Genomic DNA, 21,811 nt, shown 5'->3' with positions numbered 1-21,811 from the left:
TTTATCCTCCTCGGTTTCCCATTCATAAGAGATTAGGTATTCTGCTCGGCGATAGGTGTGGAACCTATATAAGGACTGTAGGACAACCAGCGTGACGTTAGATCCTTCTAGGGGTCTCCACTCCCCCCTTCCCTAGTGTTTGGTTCCCCTTCTCTTATCCCTTTGTGTTGCACTTAGTCTGTCCTACACTGTGCGTGACAGTATGATAATACAATAAATCAGGACATCCCTTTTATGTGTATATAAATGCCATTTCTAGAATGTGACTTCTTCCATCAGAATATCAATGATATCAGACTTTATAATAAAATGTTTCATGTGCATACAATATGCATAGATAGAATAGAAATCAAAATAGACATCCTGGAAATTCAACAGTATTAAAATGAAGCTGGGTGAGCAGATGTGTCTGCAATGTTAAAAAGCAGAAGAATGCAGGAGACAGGAAGTTACATTAGTAGTAAGGGGGCTGTATTACTCGTCAAAAAGAAATCTGACAGGTACCACGCCCCTATCAAAGTGTATCAAACACGCCCCTTTTATACAATTTGATATCAAATTGTTATAAAAGGGATGTGTTTGATACACTTTTATACAATTTGATATCAAATTGTATATAAAAAGGTATTATAGGACAAAATATTTATATGTCCAATTATTTTCTCTTTTATAGGACTTTTAATAAAGTAGAATAAAAGTAGAATAAAAGGATCGTGATTGAATCACTTTTATATCAATCGCTATTGTTTGATATAAAAGGATGTGTTTGATACGCTTTTATATGACCAATAAAGGACCCTTTTATATCCTTTTTATACTTTAATTAGTATCGGTTCATTGGGCATATTATGTATATGGCCAATATTTTAATAAAGGAATCAAATGTTTGCCTTTTATAGACATTTTATACTTTAATTAGTATCGATTCAATGGGTGTATTATTTATATGGTGAATATTTTAATAAAGGAAACATTTTATTCGAATTGTAAATAAAAATGAGAGACGCCATTTTTATGAAAAATATAATAGTGTTTATTGAACAACAATCAAATACATTTTATAAAGCAATACATTTGACATTTACACTGTCATTTTAGAAGTACATTCAATTACATTTTATTTATCACACTGCACTGCAGTTAATCAAATCAAAATATATATAATACAGGACAGTATAAAGTGTTACAAAAAGCGTTACATTCATATATAACAATTTGTATATTTAATATTATAAATATATACATCACATTTCTTATATAATAATTTAATGCATTACAATTGAACAGAACCAATGTTACATAGTGAGCCACATGGACTGTAGTAATGGAACAGTACTTTTTTTAGGCATCAGTGGCCCTTGTGTGATACCTAATGGTGAGAAGTGTAAAGGACGGATCGCCCGACTGGGGGTGGATAGGGCTCGAGGATTATACACGCCATCAGTTTCATTCATGGGCATTTTTAATTTATCTAAATGGACTCTAGTTGCGGAATTGCCCACAACTGTGGATGGCATATTTAACTCGGCCATAGCGTGCATAAATGTATTCCAGCCCCTTGGTAAATTCCTGCCAGTTAGGGCATGGCTCTGAGTTGTGTTACGCACCAAATCCAGCATATTAGAGCCGGGTATTACAGTTCCTTTGAAAATAAACTCACTTTTATCATTCCACGATGTAATATTTGTGTTTTGCAACATCTTGTTTAGTAGAAGTTCTGCATTCTTTTTATATCGTGGATTTACATGACTTACAATTTCATTGACAGCGGGGCTTTTATCAACGGGTGAATTTGACAATTGTTGGTGATCAGATTCTGGAGTGTTAATGATCTTTAAAGTTGATAGCTCCTTAGCATCTTGTTTAGCATGAACCAAGTATCTTTGCAGTACATCACTATATTTTTTAATTTTCACGTCATCCGGCATGTCACGATGCTGTAAAATCTCACTAATTTCACCATCAAGACGTTGGATAACGCTTTGGCGAATGTCTGTGATAGGTGTAAGAAAAAGTCCTACTGAGAGCTGGAAGAGTCGGGAAGAAGTTCCACAGACGATCTCTTATCAAGCTGAGGTCGAAGTTTATTCGGAGATACACGGCAAAACAGATACAGAATAACAGAGGAGTTGGAATATGCGGGCAAAAACAGGAATTCAGGCAGGCAGAGATTTGCTAGGAAGTCTGGCGATGATAAGGCTCTGTGCCCTGGCCATGGTGAGGCACAGTGGCATGATGGCGATGGAATGGCCCCGATCGACAGTAACAGGGGCTTCTTATACATTATCACAACAAAGAAAGCTGCATTTTGCCGCAGAGGGCGTTAACATTATAATTCTAAGGCGTTTTCATGGTAATCTACAGAAACGTGGTTTAGAAAAGAGAATATAATGACATAATACGAAGATATTAATTAACATTTCTTCAAGCAACACTAAAACCCATAAGTCATTGGTATCTATGGCTACTGTCCTAAAATCTTATCATTGTCTCCAGTCTAGGTCCCTAAATTCTTACATCCTGACATTTTAACTACTCTACTCTTCGCTACCACACTATCACGTATAAGCATACTGACCATATATTTGGTAACCTGTGACCCTATTGATTGATTCAATCTTCCTCTACGCACATCGGCTGAGGTTGCTAGGAGACATGATCTCATTTTCCATCCTCCATTTAATACATTTTATCAGCTCTTTTGTAAAAGTTGAATCTTCTCTAACTTTCAACAAAATGGCTGCTAGAGACAACATGGCCGCTCAGTATATTATGACTGACCATTCTCTTACAAGTCCCCCTCTTGTACTTTATCCAGAGTACAACATAGAGTACTGTAATATTCATGGGTGAATTATTGAAAATAAGAATATGGAGGTAATTCAGCACTTTATGCACGTGTGTGTGTAAGGCAAAAGTCCCTAAAAATAGAACAAACACATAATAAAAAAAATAATTCAAATAGTCCCGAAAAAAAATAAGTTGCACAATAGTCAAGTCTTTTGGTCTATTTCTTCTCATTCTTTGTCTTCTGGATTTTCCTGATCTTCTCCCCCTCTCACACTATCAGAGTCCCACTGTATAGTGTGAAACATCTTCTCCTGATCATCCAATAGGTTCACGGTCCCAGGAGTCGAATATGAAAATCTTCAGCTGACCTGGAGGAAATAGAAAAAAAAGCGGAGTATCAGTCCTTACCAGAAATCTCAGTAAAATAATTAAGAAGTCTACACTGATTGATATGAACCATTTTAACAACTTTGTAGCTTGAAATTTGAGCAAAGACTTAATCATTGTAGTTGGAATATAAGGCACAAGTCTATCATTAACCCGTTTGTAGTACAAGCACTCCCCCTCAATGGGCAGGGACTCAAGGGAATTGAACAGAGATGAGTCTCCATCCTTCTCCTGTGCTTTTACAAGATTTTGAAGAGAAGAATAAACAAGGGGGGGCTCTCGGGGTTTTTTTAGTAACTGCAGCGATGACTTCTTGGGGATATTTGTCCTCGCCTGTGAGTGCAGCTTCCCTGGCTGCGTGATCTACATATGCATTGCCAAGGATGTGAGGGTCAGGAATTAGCCTCTGGTGTCCTTTAATTTTGCAGAAGGACCATAATTTTGGAAATTCTTTACCCCGTTGCTCAATTTGTTTTAGAATGTCTGCATGCTGCAAGGGCTTGTTCTGAGAATCAACCATCCCCCTAAGGGCCCATACATTAAGATATAGAGTGAGTGACGACACGACATATACGCTATCACTGAAGATATTCATCGGCTCTGGACACACGAGAATGACCTGTAGAGCTGCTTCCAACTCAGCTCTTTGAGCGGAGAAATGACCAGGGAGTTTATACTGCAGCAGCAATGGCTTAGCTGGAAACCACACAGCGAAGCCTGTGACGTAATGCCCCTCATGCCAATAGCGAGCTCCGTCAATATAGGCACAGGGGATTCCCTCTTGAAAATCTGCTCGGAAGGGAGAGGGAGTAACATTAGCCTGTTCAATTTGACAATTGTGACTTTTTCCTGCATACTGCATCATCTGGGCTAAGTGATATTTCTCACCCACCTCAACTTGTAAGTCTCTAGTCTCAAAATCAATGATCCATTGGGCCATTCTCTGTGAACTAATACCTGAAGCTTTTCCCTTCAGCAAAGTTTTTAAAGTGACATGCAGGGTTTGTAGAATTAAAGGAGCAAATCCCACTATATGCTTCACTTGATTCATAGTCCAGTGCACGCCCAGTTGGTGCTTCATGCACTGAGTGAATCCTTTTTCCACGGGAGTCAGCAACCTGGAGTAATAACCTAGGGCATACAACTGACTAGACACTTCTGGGCTTTCTTTGGGCCATTTTTGTAGGAGCACAGAAGAAATAGAGATATCACCGGTGTGAGTCTGAATGTAGAAAGGCTGGGAAGGGTCAGGGTTAATCAATGCAGCAGCTGCCGTAAGGGCGTGCTTCAATCCCTCAAAAGCCTGTAAGGCGGTTCCCTCTACATTAACAGGGTCAAGGTCATTATCAACATTTTTCAATAAATCATACAGTGGTTTAGCCAAATAAGCAAAATCTTCAATGAATTCTCTGGAAAAATTAATAAGACCCAAAAATTTTCTGAGTTCAGTAATGTTAGTTGGTATGGGGACAGCCTGAATAGCTTTAACCCTATCATGCATGGGCTTCTTTCCTTCTGCTGAGACAGACACACCCAGAAATTTAACCTCTGATTTCATCAATTGTACTTTATCTAGACTCATTTTGAGTCCTGCCTCTTGTAAAGCCTGACAAACATTTTCAAGGGTTTCTCTGTGTTCACATTCATCGACAGTTTGAATCAATAAATCATCCCCATACTGTAAGACTTTGTCTCCGTAACCAAGGGATTCTAACATCTGAGCCAATGCCTGATGGAAATACACAGGAGAACTGTGAAATCCCATGGGCAACCGCGTGCGAAGCGGAGTGCAGATTCAGGTGTTAGGGGTACTGAGAAAAAGCCATTTGCAATATCCAAACAAGAAAATACCTTACAATCACTCCTCAGCTGTGACATAACTTCAGGGACAGATGCAACAAGGTGGGCTGCTGAGGGAGTGTACTTATTTACAAGTCTCAGGTCTACTACCATTCGAAAACTGCCATCTTCCTTTTTTACAGGTAGAATAGGACTGTTACATGGAGAATTACCTTTCACAACAACACCTTGTTTCTCCAATTCACTGACTGCTACCCTTATGTAAGGGATTGCGTCCTCCGGAATACGGTACTGACACTGGAAAGGTGGCAGCTTTTCACCATCAATTTTAACCTGAGTTTGCATTAACCCACAATCAGTTTTCTTTGAGATCCACAATTCAGGGAACTTTTGCTTCAATTCATTCTTTAAAGCATCATTGTCAGTGTTTTCAACATTTTCATTAGCACCTAATCCGAAGCTAGCAATGGGTAATTTATGACTCTCCTCCTCCTCTACAGGGACAATTACAGAACAGATAGTGGCTTCTTTCTTCCGCCACAAGACTTTGTTACATAAATCAACAACAATTCCCATTGCTCCCAAAACATCAGTTCCCAAAATAGTGTACCGTAACTGTGGGTTTACCCAAAAAGCGCATCGAAGACCCCTTTGCTTCGATCCTCCTGTGTCCTGAAATCTCAGGTTTACTGGATGACGTTTTTCTGCTTGAATACAGGAGTCCTCAAATTCTACAAAAGTGTAGTCTCAGGCAGTCCAGGGGGTGACTGCAATTTGTGTCTTGTTACTAAAACTGAGGCTCCTGTATCGATGAGGATGTCTTCCCAAGACAGCCCCTCCATTCTCCCTCTGACATAAGGTCTACCGTCCTTGCCCAGGGAAAGGGGGGCAAGGAGGGTAAGGGGAACAGGGGGAGCACTCCATCAATCAGTGTTACCTGTCATGGGAAGCCCGAAAAATCCATCATCCCCATCTGGACACGGCTTCCGTCCAACAGCTGCCACCTCCGCCCCAAAGAGATCCCTGGTCAGGGTCCGGTCCTCATGTTCCCGCAGCTCCTTAATCAGCGGAGTATAGGGACGAGGAGGAGTGACCCCTCCCTGAATAGCATGGACCTCCGGGAGCGGATGAGTGAAAGCTATTGGGGAGGGAGCAGGAGCAGAAGGCTCCTGTGAGACTGGGTTAACCATTTGAAGACCGTTGTACTGCTGATACTGCCTAGGGTCATTCACTGCTGGATACGGAGGTCTAACTCCGAAAGGTGGTCTAGAGAACTCCCGGGTCTGTTGGGGGTTAAATGGTGCCCGGGGTTCTCGGGGTACAATCCCTGGCTCAAGGTTGGGACAAAAACGCCTAACATGTCCTAAATGTCCACGAAAATAACACAAGGGGGGACCTCTCATAGGATCCTGTGGGGGCTCTGCCGAACGGGACCTGCCCATTCTCGGCAGCTGCGCATACCCCCCCCGGAACTCCTGGCCTCCCCTAATCAACAGATACACCCCGAGGTGAATGGCATGCAAAAACATTGGACTCATCACCCTTCACCTCGGACTGCATCGTCCTAACAAAACACTTTCCTCCCAATTAGGCAAATTTTTTTATAAATTTAAGATGGATCAGGAACATTTGGTCAGGGATATTTTTCTCGGGGTTGAAGCAGCTTCACACCTAACCTAGGGTCTGCATGTGCTGGAGCTGTTGGGACAATATATCTTTCCTCAACTGTATCTGCATAAGCTGGAGCTGTTGGGACACTATATCTTGTTATGTACTACTTCACTCATTCTCCTAACTCTTCTCCAGTCTATAAGTGTATTTACATCAGCACTGTGTTTCGAAGCTGCAGTGTCCATCTGTGACATAACTGCTCTCAGCTGCTGCTGCTCGCACCCCTCCTCTCTGTGCTTCGCTGCTAGCTCCAGCATCTCGCTCAGCTGTTCTGATCTCTCCCTATACGCTGCCCCTCCCCGGGTGATCATGTTAACATATTGCTGTGTAAGCTACCTATCAAGAGCCTGATCAAAAGTTATGACTGTCTTACACAAAGCCACTACTTGGCTATTAGCTTAACCTAACGAATTTTTTCTATCTAGTTCCCTGTTCTCTGTGGTAAACCAACGCATACAATTTAACCACGTGGTTTCCACATTAACCCCCTCCAGCTGGGGTGTGCCAGCATATTTCTCTGCCTGCTTCCGTAACCACTCCATATTTACAGTGGTCTACAAGGACGAGTTTTACTCTGTCCTAGTATCAACAAATGCAATTTAAGCAAAGTTAGATACTCACACCTCTCTCGAATGGAAGACCTCCTGCAGGCTGGGTCGACCAGATATCAAAAGAGGTGCAGCCGTGATTCCAGCCTCACTCGTTAGCTTGCCAGGCGTCTCCCCACGCCCTTTTAAAGCTTCTTGCTACCCGGCACAACAAATTCTCACGTCCTTGTAGATAGATTCTTCTTAGTTACTCATCTTTTTATAGTCTTTTTCTTTGTCCGTGGTTTTATTAAAAAAAATCGGGCAGGCGGTTTCAGAGCGATCACGAGAGGTTCTCCTTCAGGCTGGCTTCCTTTGACCGGTTTAACGTATGGCCATACGCTTTTTTTATTTTTTCTTCAGTCTTCTAACCTCCAAGCCCTCATCTGCAGCTTCTTCCGGTGGTCCTTCTGGAGGCAGCTCTCCGGAGCCGCTCCTCCTGGCTGGCAATCGCCACTTGTAAGAAAAAGTCCTACTGAGAGCTGGAAGAGTCGGGAAGAAGTTCCACAGACGATCTCTTATCAAGCTGAGGTCGAAGTTTATTCGGAGATACACGGCAAAACAGATACAGAATAACAGAGGAGTTGGAATATGCGGGCAAAAACAGGAATTCAGACAGGCAGAGATTTGCTAGGAAGTCTGGCGATAAGGCTCTGTGCCCTGGCCATGGTGAGGCACAGTGGCATGATGGCGATGGAATGGCCCCGATCGACAGTAACAGGGGCTTCTTATACATTATCACAACAAAGAAAGCTGCATTTTGCCGCAGAGGGCGTTAACATTATAATTCTAAGGCGTTTTCATGGTAATCTACAGAAACGTGGTTTAGAAAAGAGAATATAATGACATAATATGAAGATATTAATTAACATTTCTTCAAGCAATACTAAAACCCATAAGTCATTGGTATCTATGGCTACTGTCTTAAAATCTTATCATTGTCTCCAGTCTAGGTCCCTAAATTCTTACATCCTGACATTTTAACTACTCTACTCTTCGCTACCACACTATCACGTATAAGCATACTGACCATATATTTGGTAACCTGTGACCCTATTGATTGATTCAATCTTCCTCTACGCACATCGGCTGAGGTTGCTAGGAGACATGATCTCATTTTCCATCCTCCATTTAATACATTTTATCAGCTCTTTTGTAAAAGTTGAATCTTCTCTAACTTTCAACAAAATGGCTGCTAGAGACAACATGGCCGCTCAGTATATTATGACTGACCATTCTCTTACAATAGGGGGCCGAAGTTTGATTAGCTCCTGCTTGGGAACAAGATACATTTTCTCGGTATGTTCCATTATTTGCCGGCAAGCAGGCTTGTTATTATTGGGATTGCAAAGCCTAAAAGAGGACCTATAAAGCCACCAGTCTGCTTCAGTAGCTGCTTCTTTTTCTTTATGCTGTGAGATTTATTACTCATGGATTTTATAGCTTTTCGCCACTTTTTTAGTATATTTTTTTGTCGCTCTTTCAGAGGGATTCGACCTTTTAAGATGTTTAATGCAATCTCCCCTATAGCTGTAATTAAATCATGACTCGCATTGCACAAAATAGATTCTCTGATAGAAGGTGGGGCCTTCACCAGTGTTTTTAAGAGCTTCCAGTTACGCCGTATTCTCTCCGACATCTTTACAACACTATGGTCGCAGTGTAGAATGTCTGATTTTGTTTAAAATTCACTTTTTAGAAGTATTTTTCTTTTGAACATACACAGCTGGTAACGCTGGAGGAAACAGGTCCGTCCTCAAGCGAAGGTCCTCAGGGGTATCCGCTCTTAAGTCTAGCAACAAATACCCATAAGGCACCCGCGTGGTATCCTCAAAAGCTTCTAAGAAATAGCGTGTTTTTCCTGGATACATTTGTCGCGCTAGTGTTACAATTTGCAATTTATCCCGAGGGTTATTAAAAAGGACCATGTACTTTGTGTTTAAATTTATCGTGCGGCTTTTCTTTCCTTGACAAAATATGTTTTGTACCAGGTAGAAAATGCTGAGATTTCTGTGGTGGACATACTTGGTAAATGCTTTTTCTATTTCGCAGTTATCACTAGCACTCTCCATGAGATCGTCAACAATAGTCAAATTTAGGCTAGTTTCACACTTGCTTTTTTTTGCAGCGCGTTTTTCCCGCAAAAAAACGCATTAAAAAAACGCATACAAATGCATACAAACGCTGCGTTTTTTTCCAGCATTTTAATGCGCATGCAGGAAAAAAACGCAGCGTTTTTGCGCGTTTGTATGCGTTTTTTGTGCGTTTGCGTTTTTTTACAGATTTTGGAAAAACCCCACAAAAAAGAAAAAACAACCATTCAACAACACACAAGACCAATGGGACTTCATTGTGGGTGTGGTATGTTAATATATATACACCCTGTCTACAGTATTCTTCACATTTGCTTGATTCTTCTCGTGACCATGGATCTGCGCTGGAAGAGTTTTCACTTCAACTTGGATTTGGACATCGCGATGGCTCAGGCGTATGCAGTTGCTTGCCATGAACAAAGGAAGAGAGAGAGGCAGCGAAGACGGCGGCGTATGTGGATACATCCGATTGTTGAACTCCGGGAGAGCCGTGGGGCATACCACACCCTCTACAGCGAGCTACGTGCAAACCCGGAGAAATTTACTGATTATATCCGGATGTCCCACGAAAGTTTCATGGATTTGCTTGCTCGTGTCCAACAATCCATCCGGAGACAGGACACACAGCTCCGTCGTGCGATTCCTCCTGAGGAACGGCTACTGGTGACATTACGGTATGTTTTAAAAACAAAGGGGTGTGGTCTGATGTTTTTTTTTGTAAATTTAGTATTCAAAACCTTGGGTAATTAGTTTTCGTGAATGTACTAATATTTTTTTTATAGTTTTTAAAAATAATATACATAAATATTAATTTTACTTCTTTGTCTGTTCACAGATTCCTGGCGACTGGAGAAACCCTATCCTCACTACACTTCCAGTACCGTATTGGAATCTCTACCTTGTCTGGAATTGTTGCTGACACCTGCCGGGCTCTCTGGAATGTTCTTTGCCCAGAATTTATGCCCCTGCCCACCGCTGAAAAGTGGATGGAAATTGCTGACAAATTCTGGACAGTATGCAATTTTCCCAACTGTTTGGGAGCTGTTGATGGGAAACACATACGGATCATCAAACCCCAAAGAACGGGATCTGAGTACTATAATTACAAAAAGTACTTTTCAATAGTACTCATTGCAATTGCGGATGCCGGATGTATGTTTGTAGCAGTGGACATTGGAGCATTTGGCCGTGGTAATGACTCGCAGGCTTTTAAAAACTCAGACATGGGCCGGAGGTTGTATGGCAACCAATTTAATTTCCCTATGCCACGGCCTCTTCCTCACACCGAAGCTCCGCCACTGCCCTTTGTAATGGTTGGCGATGAGGCTTTTCAAATGTGCGGAAACTTACTGAAACCCTACTCCAGCCGGGACTTGGACCACACCAAAAAAATTTTTAATTACAGGCTGACCAGGGCCAGAAGAACTGTCGAGTGTGCTTTTGGGATTCTTGTTTCCAGATGGCGAATTCTGGGCACGGCCATTAATCTTAAACTTGAAACAGTCGATGAGGTGGTGAAGGCCTGTGTGGTTCTACATAACTTTGTGATGGCTAAAGAGCACCCGACCTTTGAACTGGACGATGATGCTCCTAACCCATTGCCTGAATTCACTCAGCACACTCTCAGGTCATACCAAGGCCTACTGTAATAACTCGATTTTTAACAACTAGCATCTTGTTTCACCAAAAACAAACTGGTGAAACTAGAAAGAAACTTATTTTTTAGACAAGTTTCAACAGTTTGTTTTTCATGAAACCAGATTCTATTTTGTAAAACTAGAGTTATTACACTAGGCCTTGGAATGACTATACTAGGCCGTGGTATTTCAAATATGAGTATACTAGGCCTTGGGGCTAGTAGTATATGTGAAATACCACGGCCTAGTATAGTCATACCAAGGCCTACTGTAATAACTCGATTTTTAACAACTAGCATCTTGTTTCACCAAAAACAAACTGGTGAAACTAGAAAGAAACTTATTTTTTAGACAAGTTTCAACAGTTTGTTTTTCATGAAACCAGATTCTATTTTGTAAAACTAGAGTTATTACACTAGGCCTTGGAATGACTATACTAGGCCGTGGTATTTCAAATATGAGTATACTAGGCCTTGGGGCTAGTAGTATATGTGAAATACCACGGCCTAGTATAGTCATACCAAGGCCTACTGTAATAACTCGATTTTTAACAACTAGCATCTTGTTTCACCAAAAACAAACTGGTGAAACTAGAAAGAAACTTATTTTTTAGACAAGTTTCAACAGTTTGTTTTTCATGAAACCAGATTCTATTTTGTAAAACTAGAGTTATTACACTAGGCCTTGGAATGACTATACTAGGCCGTGGTATTTCAAATATGAGTATACTAGGCCTTGGGGCTAGTAGTATATGTGAAATACCACGGCCTAGTATAGTCATACCAAGGCCTACTGTAATAACTCGATTTTTAACAACTAGCATCTTGTTTCACCAAAAACAAACTGGTGAAACTAGAAAGAAACTTATTTTTTAAACAAGTTTCAACATTTTGTTTTTCATGAAACCAGATTCTATTTTGTAAAACTAGAGTTATTACACTAGGCCTTGGAATGACTATACTAGGCCGTGGTATTTCAAATATGAGTATACTAGGCCTTGGGGCTAGTAGTATATGTGAAATACCACGGCCTAGTATAGTCATACCAAGGCCTACTGTAATAACTCGATTTTTAACAACTAGCATTTTAAACAACTAGCATCTTGTTTCACCAAAAACAAAGTGGTGAAACTAGAAAGAAACTTTATTTTTTAGACAAGTTTCAACAATTTGTTTTTCATGAAACCAGATTCTATTTGGTAAAACTAGAGTTATTACACTAGGCCTTTGAATGACTATACTAGTCCATGTTATTTCACATATGACTATACTAGCCCTTGGGTTGGTTTTTAACATGTATTTACCCATCAGTGTGTGTGAGCGGCGCAAACAACATTAATGAAACTTATTAATGGTGAACCACAAATGTAAATTTATTTTTTATCACAAAAAAAAAATTTAAAAATTATTTTTTACGGCGTTTGGGGGCAGATGGTTTCAATTTGGGGGTGTGCAGGGAATATGCAACACTTGCAGTTGAAGACGGTGTTTGAGGGGAAGGGGCAACAAAACTTGTGGGGGAAGGTAGTCCAGTTAAGGGAATTAAACTTGGAACACTTGTAGGAGAGGAAATCTGTTCAGTTACATTAGTTGTAATGGCATGTCGCCGTAGGCTTGTGTGCCTGGACCGACTTTGGCCCAATGCCCGCCTTGATTGATTTCGCCTTGAAGTAGGGGCGAATATGGAATGTAGGTCCCCCGTCTGCTGGTATGGCTGCTGCTGCTGAGGTGGCGGCTGCTGCTGCAGAGGTTGCGGCTGCTGCTGAGGTGGCGGCTGCTGCTGAGGTGGCAGCTGCTGCTGAGGTGGTTGCTGCTGCTGCTGAGGTGGCGGCTGCTGCTGAGGTGGCTGCTGCTGCTGAGGTGGCGGCTGCTGAGTTGGCTGCTGCTGCTGAGGTGGCTGATGCTGCTCTTCTTGGTCAGTGCTCGTCCTTGCAGGAGGACTGGTGGCGGCAGTGATGGCCCAGGTTTGCAGAGTGGTGGTGGCAGGGCTACTACATGTTGTTGTAGCGGCAGGGCTGTTCCATGTTTGCCTAGTGGTGGCTGAGCTCCACGCATGCATGGGATTGGCGGTGGTGCTCCAGACAGGAGCAGCGCTTGCCATGGTGGTGTCGGTGAAGTGACCAGCTGCACTCAGACTTGTGGTGGTGTAACGGTGGGTGTCCAGCCTTTGAAGAGAGGTGTCCGTGCAGTGGTATGCAGCACAAGTCGGTAGTGAGGTGAAGCGAGTCAATGGTGGCACAGGTGGAAAGGACACCACTGACTGCTGACCGTACCGATTATGCTGCATAGCCTGCAAGAAAGCATTGTTGCAGGCCTGCAGCACATTCAGCTGTTGATCAGGACTAAGGTGTTCCGCCATGCCCTTTTCAATCTTACTAAAAAAATGGTGTGCTGGTCTGTTGAGGTCGGCCTCCAGACGGTCAAGGCGCTGTTCTACAGAATTGAAGCGGTGTTCAAAGTGGTTAAAACCACGTTCCATCAGTGCAAAACCGCTTTCAACTCTGTCGGACAGTGACTTGAGGCTGGAATTAAATGTCTCGCTCAAATGCATAAACTCGGGCAAGACATTCCTGTCCAAGGCCCTCTGCCGCTGGCGGGTAGTGCCCGCATAACCAGTGGCAGAGACCTGGGACAGGGGAACACCTGATGGCCCAGCTTCCTGGTCACCAGCTGTGTGTGTGTGGGACCTGCAAGGTGCTTCCTGGCTGTCGGATGGCTGGGACGGGTCAGAGGACGTCCGAGGAAGGACCGCTCCAGGGCCAGGTTGCAGGGTGCTGCTCCAGGTGCTGTGGAAGAAAGGAAAATCATTACTACCATGCCTTTACAAGAAGCATCAGCTGTGGATTAGAAAAACACAGATTAATAAAAATAAAAACCCAAAATGTATAATACTTACGATCTTGTGGCAAGGACCGGTCTTAGGAACTGCAACGCGTGATAGTGACGGTATCTAGTTCTGGTCCTTGACGCAGATCCACTGCGAACCTGGCCCTCAGCACGAACATCACTGTTGAAGCGGTCCTTGATCGAACGCCAACGTGTTCGGACTTTGTCCACTGTTGATAAAAAAAAACAGTGCCGTCAAGTACAACAGTCACTGCTTCACAATTTAGCAATACAATACTCAAAGCAGTCACTGTACACCCCGATGACACTGTTGGGTTTCCTGCTAGAATACACCTAGCACGAAACCCAACAGTGCCGTCAAGGACAACAGTCACTGCGGCACAATGTAGCAATACAATACTCAAAGCAGTCACTGTAGACCACGATGACACTGTTGGGTTTCCTGCTAGAATACGCCTAGCACGAAACCCAACAGTGCCGTCAAGGACAACAGTCACTGCGGCACAATGTAGCAATACAATACTCAAAGCAGTCACTGTAGACCACGATGACACTGTTGGGTTTCCTGCTAGAATACGCCTAGCACGAAACCCAACAGTGCCGTCAAGGACAACAGTCACTGCGGCACAATGTAGCAATACAATACTCAAAGCAGTCACTGTAGACCCCGATGACACTGTTGGGTTTCCTGCTAGAATACGCCTAGCACGAAACCCAACAGTGCCGTCAAGGACAACAGTCACTGCGGCACAATGTAGCAATACAATACTCAAAGCAGTCACTGTAGACCACGATGACACTGTTGGGTTTCCTGCTAGAATACGCCTAGCACGAAACCCAACAGTGCCGTCAAGGACAACAGTCACTGCGGCACAATGTAGCAATACAATACTCAAAGCAGTCACTGTAGACCACGATGACACTGTTGGGTTTCCTGCTAGAATACGCCTAGCACGAAACCCAACAGTGCCGTCAAGGACAACAGTCACTGCGGCACAATGTAGCAATACAATACTCAAAGCAGTCACTGTAGACCCCGATGACACTGTTGGGTTTCCTGCTAGAATACGCCTAGCACGAAACCCAACAGTGCCGTCAAGGACAACAGTCACTGCGGCACAATGTAGCAATACAATACTCAAAGCAGTCACTGTAGACCACGATGACACTGTTGGGTTTCCTGCTAGAATACGCCTAGCACGAAACCCAACAGTGCCGTCAAGGACAACAGTCACTGCGGCACAATGTAGCAATACAATACTCAAAGCAGTCACTGTAGACCACGATGACACTGTTGGGTTTCCTGCTAGAATACGCCTAGCACGAAACCCAACAGTGCCGTCAAGGACAACAGTCACTGCGGCACAATACAGAGCAGGGAAATACTCACTAAACGCCTTTTTGGCGGATGCTGTGGCGCTGTCCCAGCCATCCATCAACGCTGCGGCCACCTCATTCCATAGCCGCCGTGTCACCACATTGTCCTTGTACAGCCGGTCACGGCTGTCCCACAACGGCGAACGCTCCTGGACCAGGCTGATGAGCTGCTCATTATCCAGGTAGACGTCTTCATCCCGTTGTGGAACCTAGACAAAATACATTCATTAGAATAATCAAATTTAAATTGACTAAAAAGTTACAAAAAAAGAAACAAAAAAAAGAGTAAAAATAGAAGATAAAAAAAAAAAAAAAACATTACAAATCATTTGATACTTACATTACGTATAACCACCGGGAATTGGCTTCGCTGCTCCTGCTGTTCGCCCTCACTATTCCCGTCCGCAGATGATGATGACGATGTCTGAAAGTTGAAAAAAACGTAAGAGATTTGGAGAAGCAGCAGATATACTTACCAGATGCACGAAAATAATCACCTCACGGTCTGCTTGCGCCAATTCCTGCCGCGATGGGGAATACTCCGATTCTGAAGACATACTGCATGTAAAAATAATAAAAATCATTAGTACATACATAATTTAAAAGGACAGGCATATAATGTAATATACTCACATTCTTCGCTGATATAATGGGTTCTTGGTTGAATGTCTGCTCTTCAATCTGTCTAGTGTAGTAGTGGCAGAGTTTTGGCAGGCACCTCCTTTATATAGCCTTTTTTTTTTGGACTTTAGAAGATTCTAACTAGGATAAAAAGTGGACACCACCCAAAAAACGCTGCGCTAAAAAAGCGCATACCTGCGCATGCCAGTGCGCACGTATGCGCATCCATAGGCTATAATGGCCATTTTTAGCGCAAAACGTGCGCATACGTGCGCATGCGATTTTTTCAAGGGCCAAAAAATGCAACATGCAGCGTCTGGAAAATACCAACGCACACCCCAAAAAAACGCAGCGCATGAAAATCGCATACATGCGCTTACAAGTGCGCAGGTATGCGCACCCATGTTAAATATAGGGGAAAAATCGCATGCGCACGTATGCGTTTTTTTCCAGCGCTAAAAAACGCAAATGTGAAACCAGCCTTACCTTTTCAGGAGGGAATAATTCATCATCTACGAATGTATGCGGCAGACCCTCCACAAATCTGATGAAGGGAAAAGAAAGAGAGATTTCATCATATAGTTTCTGCCAGCAGGAATAAAACCAAACAATATTATCAGGCTTATGAGAAAAATGAGTGTCAATATTATGTAACAATTGTTTTACAAAGTAACTTTTTCCAGAATTAGACGGGCCTGCTAGAATACACGAGAATGGATGCTGCAAACGTGGGTCCATCATGAGTCACAATTAATATCCAAATGGCACGGTGGTAAAATCGTCTAATAGTCTGCGCTTTGTGTAAACACACTTTTGGGTTTTTCGAAGAAGTCTTGTTTCAACGGACCAGAACTTTTTATTTTTCACAATGCCGGGCTGCTCTACGACAATACGTTTTTGCGTTTCAGAATCAGAATTAAGCGGGTAGTCCAGAACAAGATCTTTTAGACTGCTGAAATTAATAGATTGAGCATTACCAACATTTAATGTTATTCCCTTCACTTTTAAGACAGTTTTACCGGTGTTGAGTTTGTATCCGTAGGTCTTTGGGCCTGCAGATACAAACTCAGTGATGTAAGTGTCATCAGGTATCTCACTGGTCAATTCCCCCAGGTAATCACCTAAAGGAGGACTCCACTCACCTTCTCTCTGCACAAAGATAACAGAATCAGTATCGTGATAAAGGCACCTTTCCTGCAGCCTGTCCAGCAGAGAGTAAAGCTCTAGTCTAGCATACGCTGTTGTAAAACAGGCTATAAAAATGTTTGTGTTCTTGTTGATGGTGTGGTGCCCTTCTGTATATTTCCAATCTATTGTTGCGGTTTCATCATCAATAAAATGCAACATCGAAACATCGTAATACGGTAAAAAAACATGTTGAAACAGTTCATCAGGATCGCTAATAATGCTGGTACATGGTAAATTAGATTTCTGGGCAAACTTTCCCCATAAAGAATTTAAGAAAAGTTTGGAGATCTGTCTCTTAGCAGGGTTCTCTCCTATATTTTCAGAGCGTAATTGAACCCCTTCTTTTTCAAGAAAGGAATCAATGTACTGTTGTTTCTTACTGTCATCAGTGCACCAGCTAGGATAGCCTGAGGCCTCCTGCTTATCCCTAAGATGTAATTTAATGTACCGAGAAAACAGGCGGTCACTGGTTTTAGGAAAATCCCAAATTTCATAGATGTGGGCTATCCTATAGCCTTTCTCTATGGCCATCTCAAGCTCTATAGTGCACCATGTACCTGTCAGAGCCCGCTCTTCATCACTATGTGTACATTCCTCTGTCTGCGAATTTACAGAGCATGTGTAGCATAGAGGAAACAATAATTTTTTGTTGAGTTTTACCGGTAGAACAGGAAAAAATAAATCCCTCGGAGGGTAGACCTTGACTTTGGCAATTCCAAAGTATTTTTTAATGAACCCAAAATCCTCATAGATAATGTGTGGATGACCAACGGGATATGTTTTAGCTTTGTTTACAGAAGGATACAGGCTGGTGAAATCATAGTAATGTAGCGTCTCCCCAGGCTTCAGTTGGTGATAAAGTTTAATGGCATTAGTACGGCCCCCATAAAGAGCATCGCGGGGGTCTAAAGGGACTGGGAATTCCATTTGGAGAAGAAATGATTGAAGATTAGAATCTTTTTGAATCATTTCATTCCATTCATGTTCCCACAGGACTCTCACTGTGTAGCCACACCACTGCAGAAAACGTTTTTTTAGCTAAAAAGGCATAATATAATTGACCATAGGAGGTGTTTGTGACCTTATTTGAATCGTATTCATTATAGCAGATTGGACACCCATGATAAAAACACCCCTGAAATTCGAATGCGATATGTCTCTCATTAACATAGGCATAACCGTCTAAAAAATATTTCCCAACTCGTTTTTCACCACCTCTTAAAGCATGTTGGATTGCTATGTTCTCTGTGTGGGATACATACATGAGCCACTGTATAGCGGGTGATGAAAACCGTTTTTGTGTCTTGTGATAATTATCACCCGGTAAAATGGCAATGGTCTTTTTTGGAAGAAATTTAAACCTGTACATTGACATACATACAGATGCAAGGGTTACGAGTTGAAAAGGATCAACACATCTGGACACTTCAATTTTTTTCTTTTCTTGCTTACAGTATATTTTAACATTTTTCTGCGTCATTTCCATGACACGCTCCCTGTAAAGTTCACATGAGTGTCTCAGAATCTCAACATCTTGTTTACAGTAAGACTTTAGTTCAGAATTAAAGTCAAAAGTTGTATTTTCCTGCGTCTCATACCACTCCATGAATTCCCCTTTTTCACTAGGTGACATGTACTCTACCCCATAATATTTTACAGCTGGTAGGGGGCCCACATAGTTTTGATTTTCTTCGGTGTTAAAAAAGTGGGGGAAATGTCCTTTTGAGCCTGAGAACCCCATAGCCTGTGGCATCTTACTAAGTTTCATCGGTATGAAATTTAGGGAGTCAATAAACCTCAGTTCCAAATCAGGCAGTGTTACACACAAGAGACGGCCACCTCGGGATATTAATTTCACACAGAGTTTTTCAGAAATCAGTTCCTTAACAATAAAGTATGCATCGTATCTTCCAGCATTGTGGGCTATAAACGTATATCCAGAAAATTTACCGGATGTAAAGAATTGCACAAAATCATGAGTTGCTGATTTACCTTCAAACTCCCAGGAGGGGCTACCATACAGCGTCGTAGCATAAATATAATTTGGGATGTGAGTACCTGTCTCCTGCATACATTCAAAGTCATAAAATATATATTGATCTGTCGCCTCCTTTGGTACATACCGGCGCATGTAACAAAGGTGCTCATCAAATTTATTTAAACGTCTGTGACAGACAGGACAGCGCAACCCTTTACATTTATGTTCGGAATCACTTTCTCTGGGGACAAAATGATGACATTTATCACAAAATATTTTAAGTCTGCAGAATGTTGGATTATCTGCAGATAAATGAGTGTGGTGGTCTAAGCACTCACTGGACCGACAAAACACACGACAAATTGGACAGCGAGGCGGCTGATCCGTGTCGGTTCTCTCCACACCACTCTCTCTTTGACAAGCCTTGCAAAAATATTGACACGAATGATTAAATTTGTGATGAAACAACGAATTGCATCTTTCACAAAAGTAATCCGCGCCGATAAAACCCTTCATATTTTTGATACCGTAGTAGTGATTATCATGATGCAATATGAAAATAGTTCTAGCACTAGGGGTATTACCTGTTTGAAAATATCGCCAGTCGCCCTGACTGTAGTATAATACTTTAATGTTGATACCCAGATGTTTCTCAAAAGCTTCAATATCACTAAAACTTATAAGCTGGTCCTCAGGGATGGCCAGGGCCGCGTGTATGGATTTAGCACAATTCAGTAAAACTGTATCACCAACATCAGTGTCGGTGATCAGGGCGCACACGCTAGCGGCAAAGCACAAATTTGTGCTGTAATTATTATAGTCGTAAAGCCATCGTTTCTTTTGCTTAATGATTTGACTACTCGCTATAGATTTCAGACGTCTTTTTATGCCGCCGCGTCTGTTTTTAATAATTGTTATGACTAATTTCAGGGAGCTGTTTGCTAAGCATTCAGCATTGCTTTGCAATGTGCGAGCTACGGCATTTAAGAATGCTTCAGAACTAAAATCCTCCCTTGTCTGTTTTGTAGTGAAAATGGGATCTAACGTGTCACCGCCTTCAAGCCTTAACTGAACAAAGTCTCCAGGGTCAATGTCTCTGATAACTCTGTCCAGTAAAGACTGAATGGCTCCATGCACAATGTTTAGGGCCTCTACGAATGATTGAATGCGGTCTAAATTTACAAATCTGAAATGATCAATATACATGCGAGCATTGAAATTGCGGACATCTCTTTGATGGTGATAAAAATGTTGTAAAAATACTGAATGATCTACGTCCTGTACATTATCATCAACATAACCATCAGATGCATCATCATGTCCATTTTCATCTATGTCCCGTACATTTTCATCAACATGACCGTCAGCTGCAACATCATGTACATTTTCAGCCTGTGTTTCAAGAGGCTCAAAGCTTTGAGCGATTGGAGACACATCGGGGCTAACACCCCTAGGGGGATCATGGCTGTGAAACGAGGGACTCTGTGCATGTATCAACAGCTGAGGGTTTTGTGTAGTTATCGGTCTGTGAGTTGGCTCTCGCAGGCTTCTAGCTGCTAGTGATCGTCTTGCGCTAATCAACAACCTTTGAGCGCGTTTAATTGTTCTCGATCTATAACCCCTTTGTGGAGATATTTTAGACAGTTTCTGCAGACCATAACCAACCAAGCCTAGTCACATTGAATTATGTTTATTTGATTTCACAAAGACTGATGGACCATCTGCACAGTCTCTTTGGAATGCATATAGCTCATCAACAATGTCAGGTGTTGGGGCTGCAGTTTGTAACCTTTCATAAGTGTCACAGAAATATTTAAGATGAGTAATAACGTTTTTGTAATTTAGGTACTGAGGCGCCATATCATGAAACACCTTATACTGTTCTTCAGGCCACCCAGGGGTAATTGGGGTATTATGTACTTTTTGTTTTTTACTTGCCCCCTGGGTCTGGGTTGATACTGTTCGTCTCTTTAAAGGATGTACAATTGCAAATTCATTAGACGTTCCTGCAAAAGTAATATCTGCAGGGTGTATAGTATGACACACACGTATATTGTCCAGATTAGAGGTCTTCTTACCCTCAGCAAGCTGATCAATTTCTCTGTCGATGGCTTCACGTTCAGCTTGTGCCACATCGTCCACGGAAATGATTGAATGTGTATTATTGGGTGCAGCTGAGGCGGCGTTATATTTTCGGGTCGAAGACTTCGGTACCGCCTTCCTAGGTTGCTTGCGTTTCACAGGAATTTCTTCATCCGACAGAACAATGATTGGTGAAAGCGGAGTTGATCTCACTGCCGGATTAACTCTTTGTGGGGGGATCTGCGTTGGCCCGTAAGTATGCTCCTGCAGTACTTGAGGCTGCAGCAACGGCTGTGCATCTTTTTTTAGCATATTCTTTGTATCTAAAAGAAAAAGTTACATGTGTCAGATGTCCATGAAGCTTGAGTAACAATGGAAATGTTACATGTACCAGATAGTGAAGAAACACATATAAGTGTTTGTATAAAGATAGTATTTTAGGTTGTACCCCTTATGAGCAGGGGCCTCACTAATTTTGCTTTAATTATTGTTTTGATAACTGTTACTTATACCTGGATGTCTAGGAATAGCTGAATTATAAATCTCTGCAGAATATGTAAGCTCTAAATAAATAAAGATTATTATCATTATTACAGAAAAACGAAATATATACTTACAAGATTGTTCTGGGTATTGGTCTTCTGCACGCTCTGGGTTAATAGTCGTCTCACTATTCACCGTCAGTGGGATGTATGTATTTTCATTTGAATATAGCCTTTTTCTTGCCGCTCGTTTATCTGCCGTAAATAAAATA

General features: G+C 42.1%; 1 protein-coding gene and 1 long non-coding RNA gene across 2 annotated transcripts; both read right to left on the bottom strand.

The window, feature by feature from the left end:
- Positions 1-1,009: 1,009 nt before the first annotated feature.
- LOC141100588 (uncharacterized) lies at positions 1,010-7,876 on the bottom strand. Its single transcript, XR_012234721.1, has 2 exons — positions 5,915-7,876; positions 1,010-3,158 (listed from the first exon to the last, which is right to left on the bottom strand). It is a non-coding gene; the product is annotated as an uncharacterized lncRNA (long non-coding RNA).
- A 4,230-nt stretch (positions 7,877-12,106) lies between these two features.
- Positions 12,107-15,562, bottom strand: LOC141100766 (uncharacterized). Its single transcript, XM_073589448.1, has 3 exons — positions 15,202-15,562; positions 13,861-14,020; positions 12,107-13,750 (listed from the first exon to the last, which is right to left on the bottom strand). The coding sequence occupies exons 1-3, from the start codon at positions 15,245-15,247 to the stop codon at positions 12,370-12,372; spliced, it is 1,587 nt and encodes a 528-aa protein (XP_073445549.1). The 5' UTR covers positions 15,248-15,562; the 3' UTR covers positions 12,107-12,369.
- Positions 15,563-21,811: the final 6,249 nt, after the last annotated feature.

Source organism: Dendrobates tinctorius, unplaced genomic scaffold (genome assembly GCF_039654945.1).
Source record: "Dendrobates tinctorius isolate UK_male_01 unplaced genomic scaffold, ASM3965494v1 ptg000107l, whole genome shotgun sequence".
Taxonomy (NCBI): Eukaryota; Metazoa; Chordata; class Amphibia; order Anura; family Dendrobatidae; genus Dendrobates; species Dendrobates tinctorius.
The sequence above is the reverse complement of the archived record's forward strand: the minus strand, read 5'-3'. Positions and strand labels throughout refer to the sequence as shown.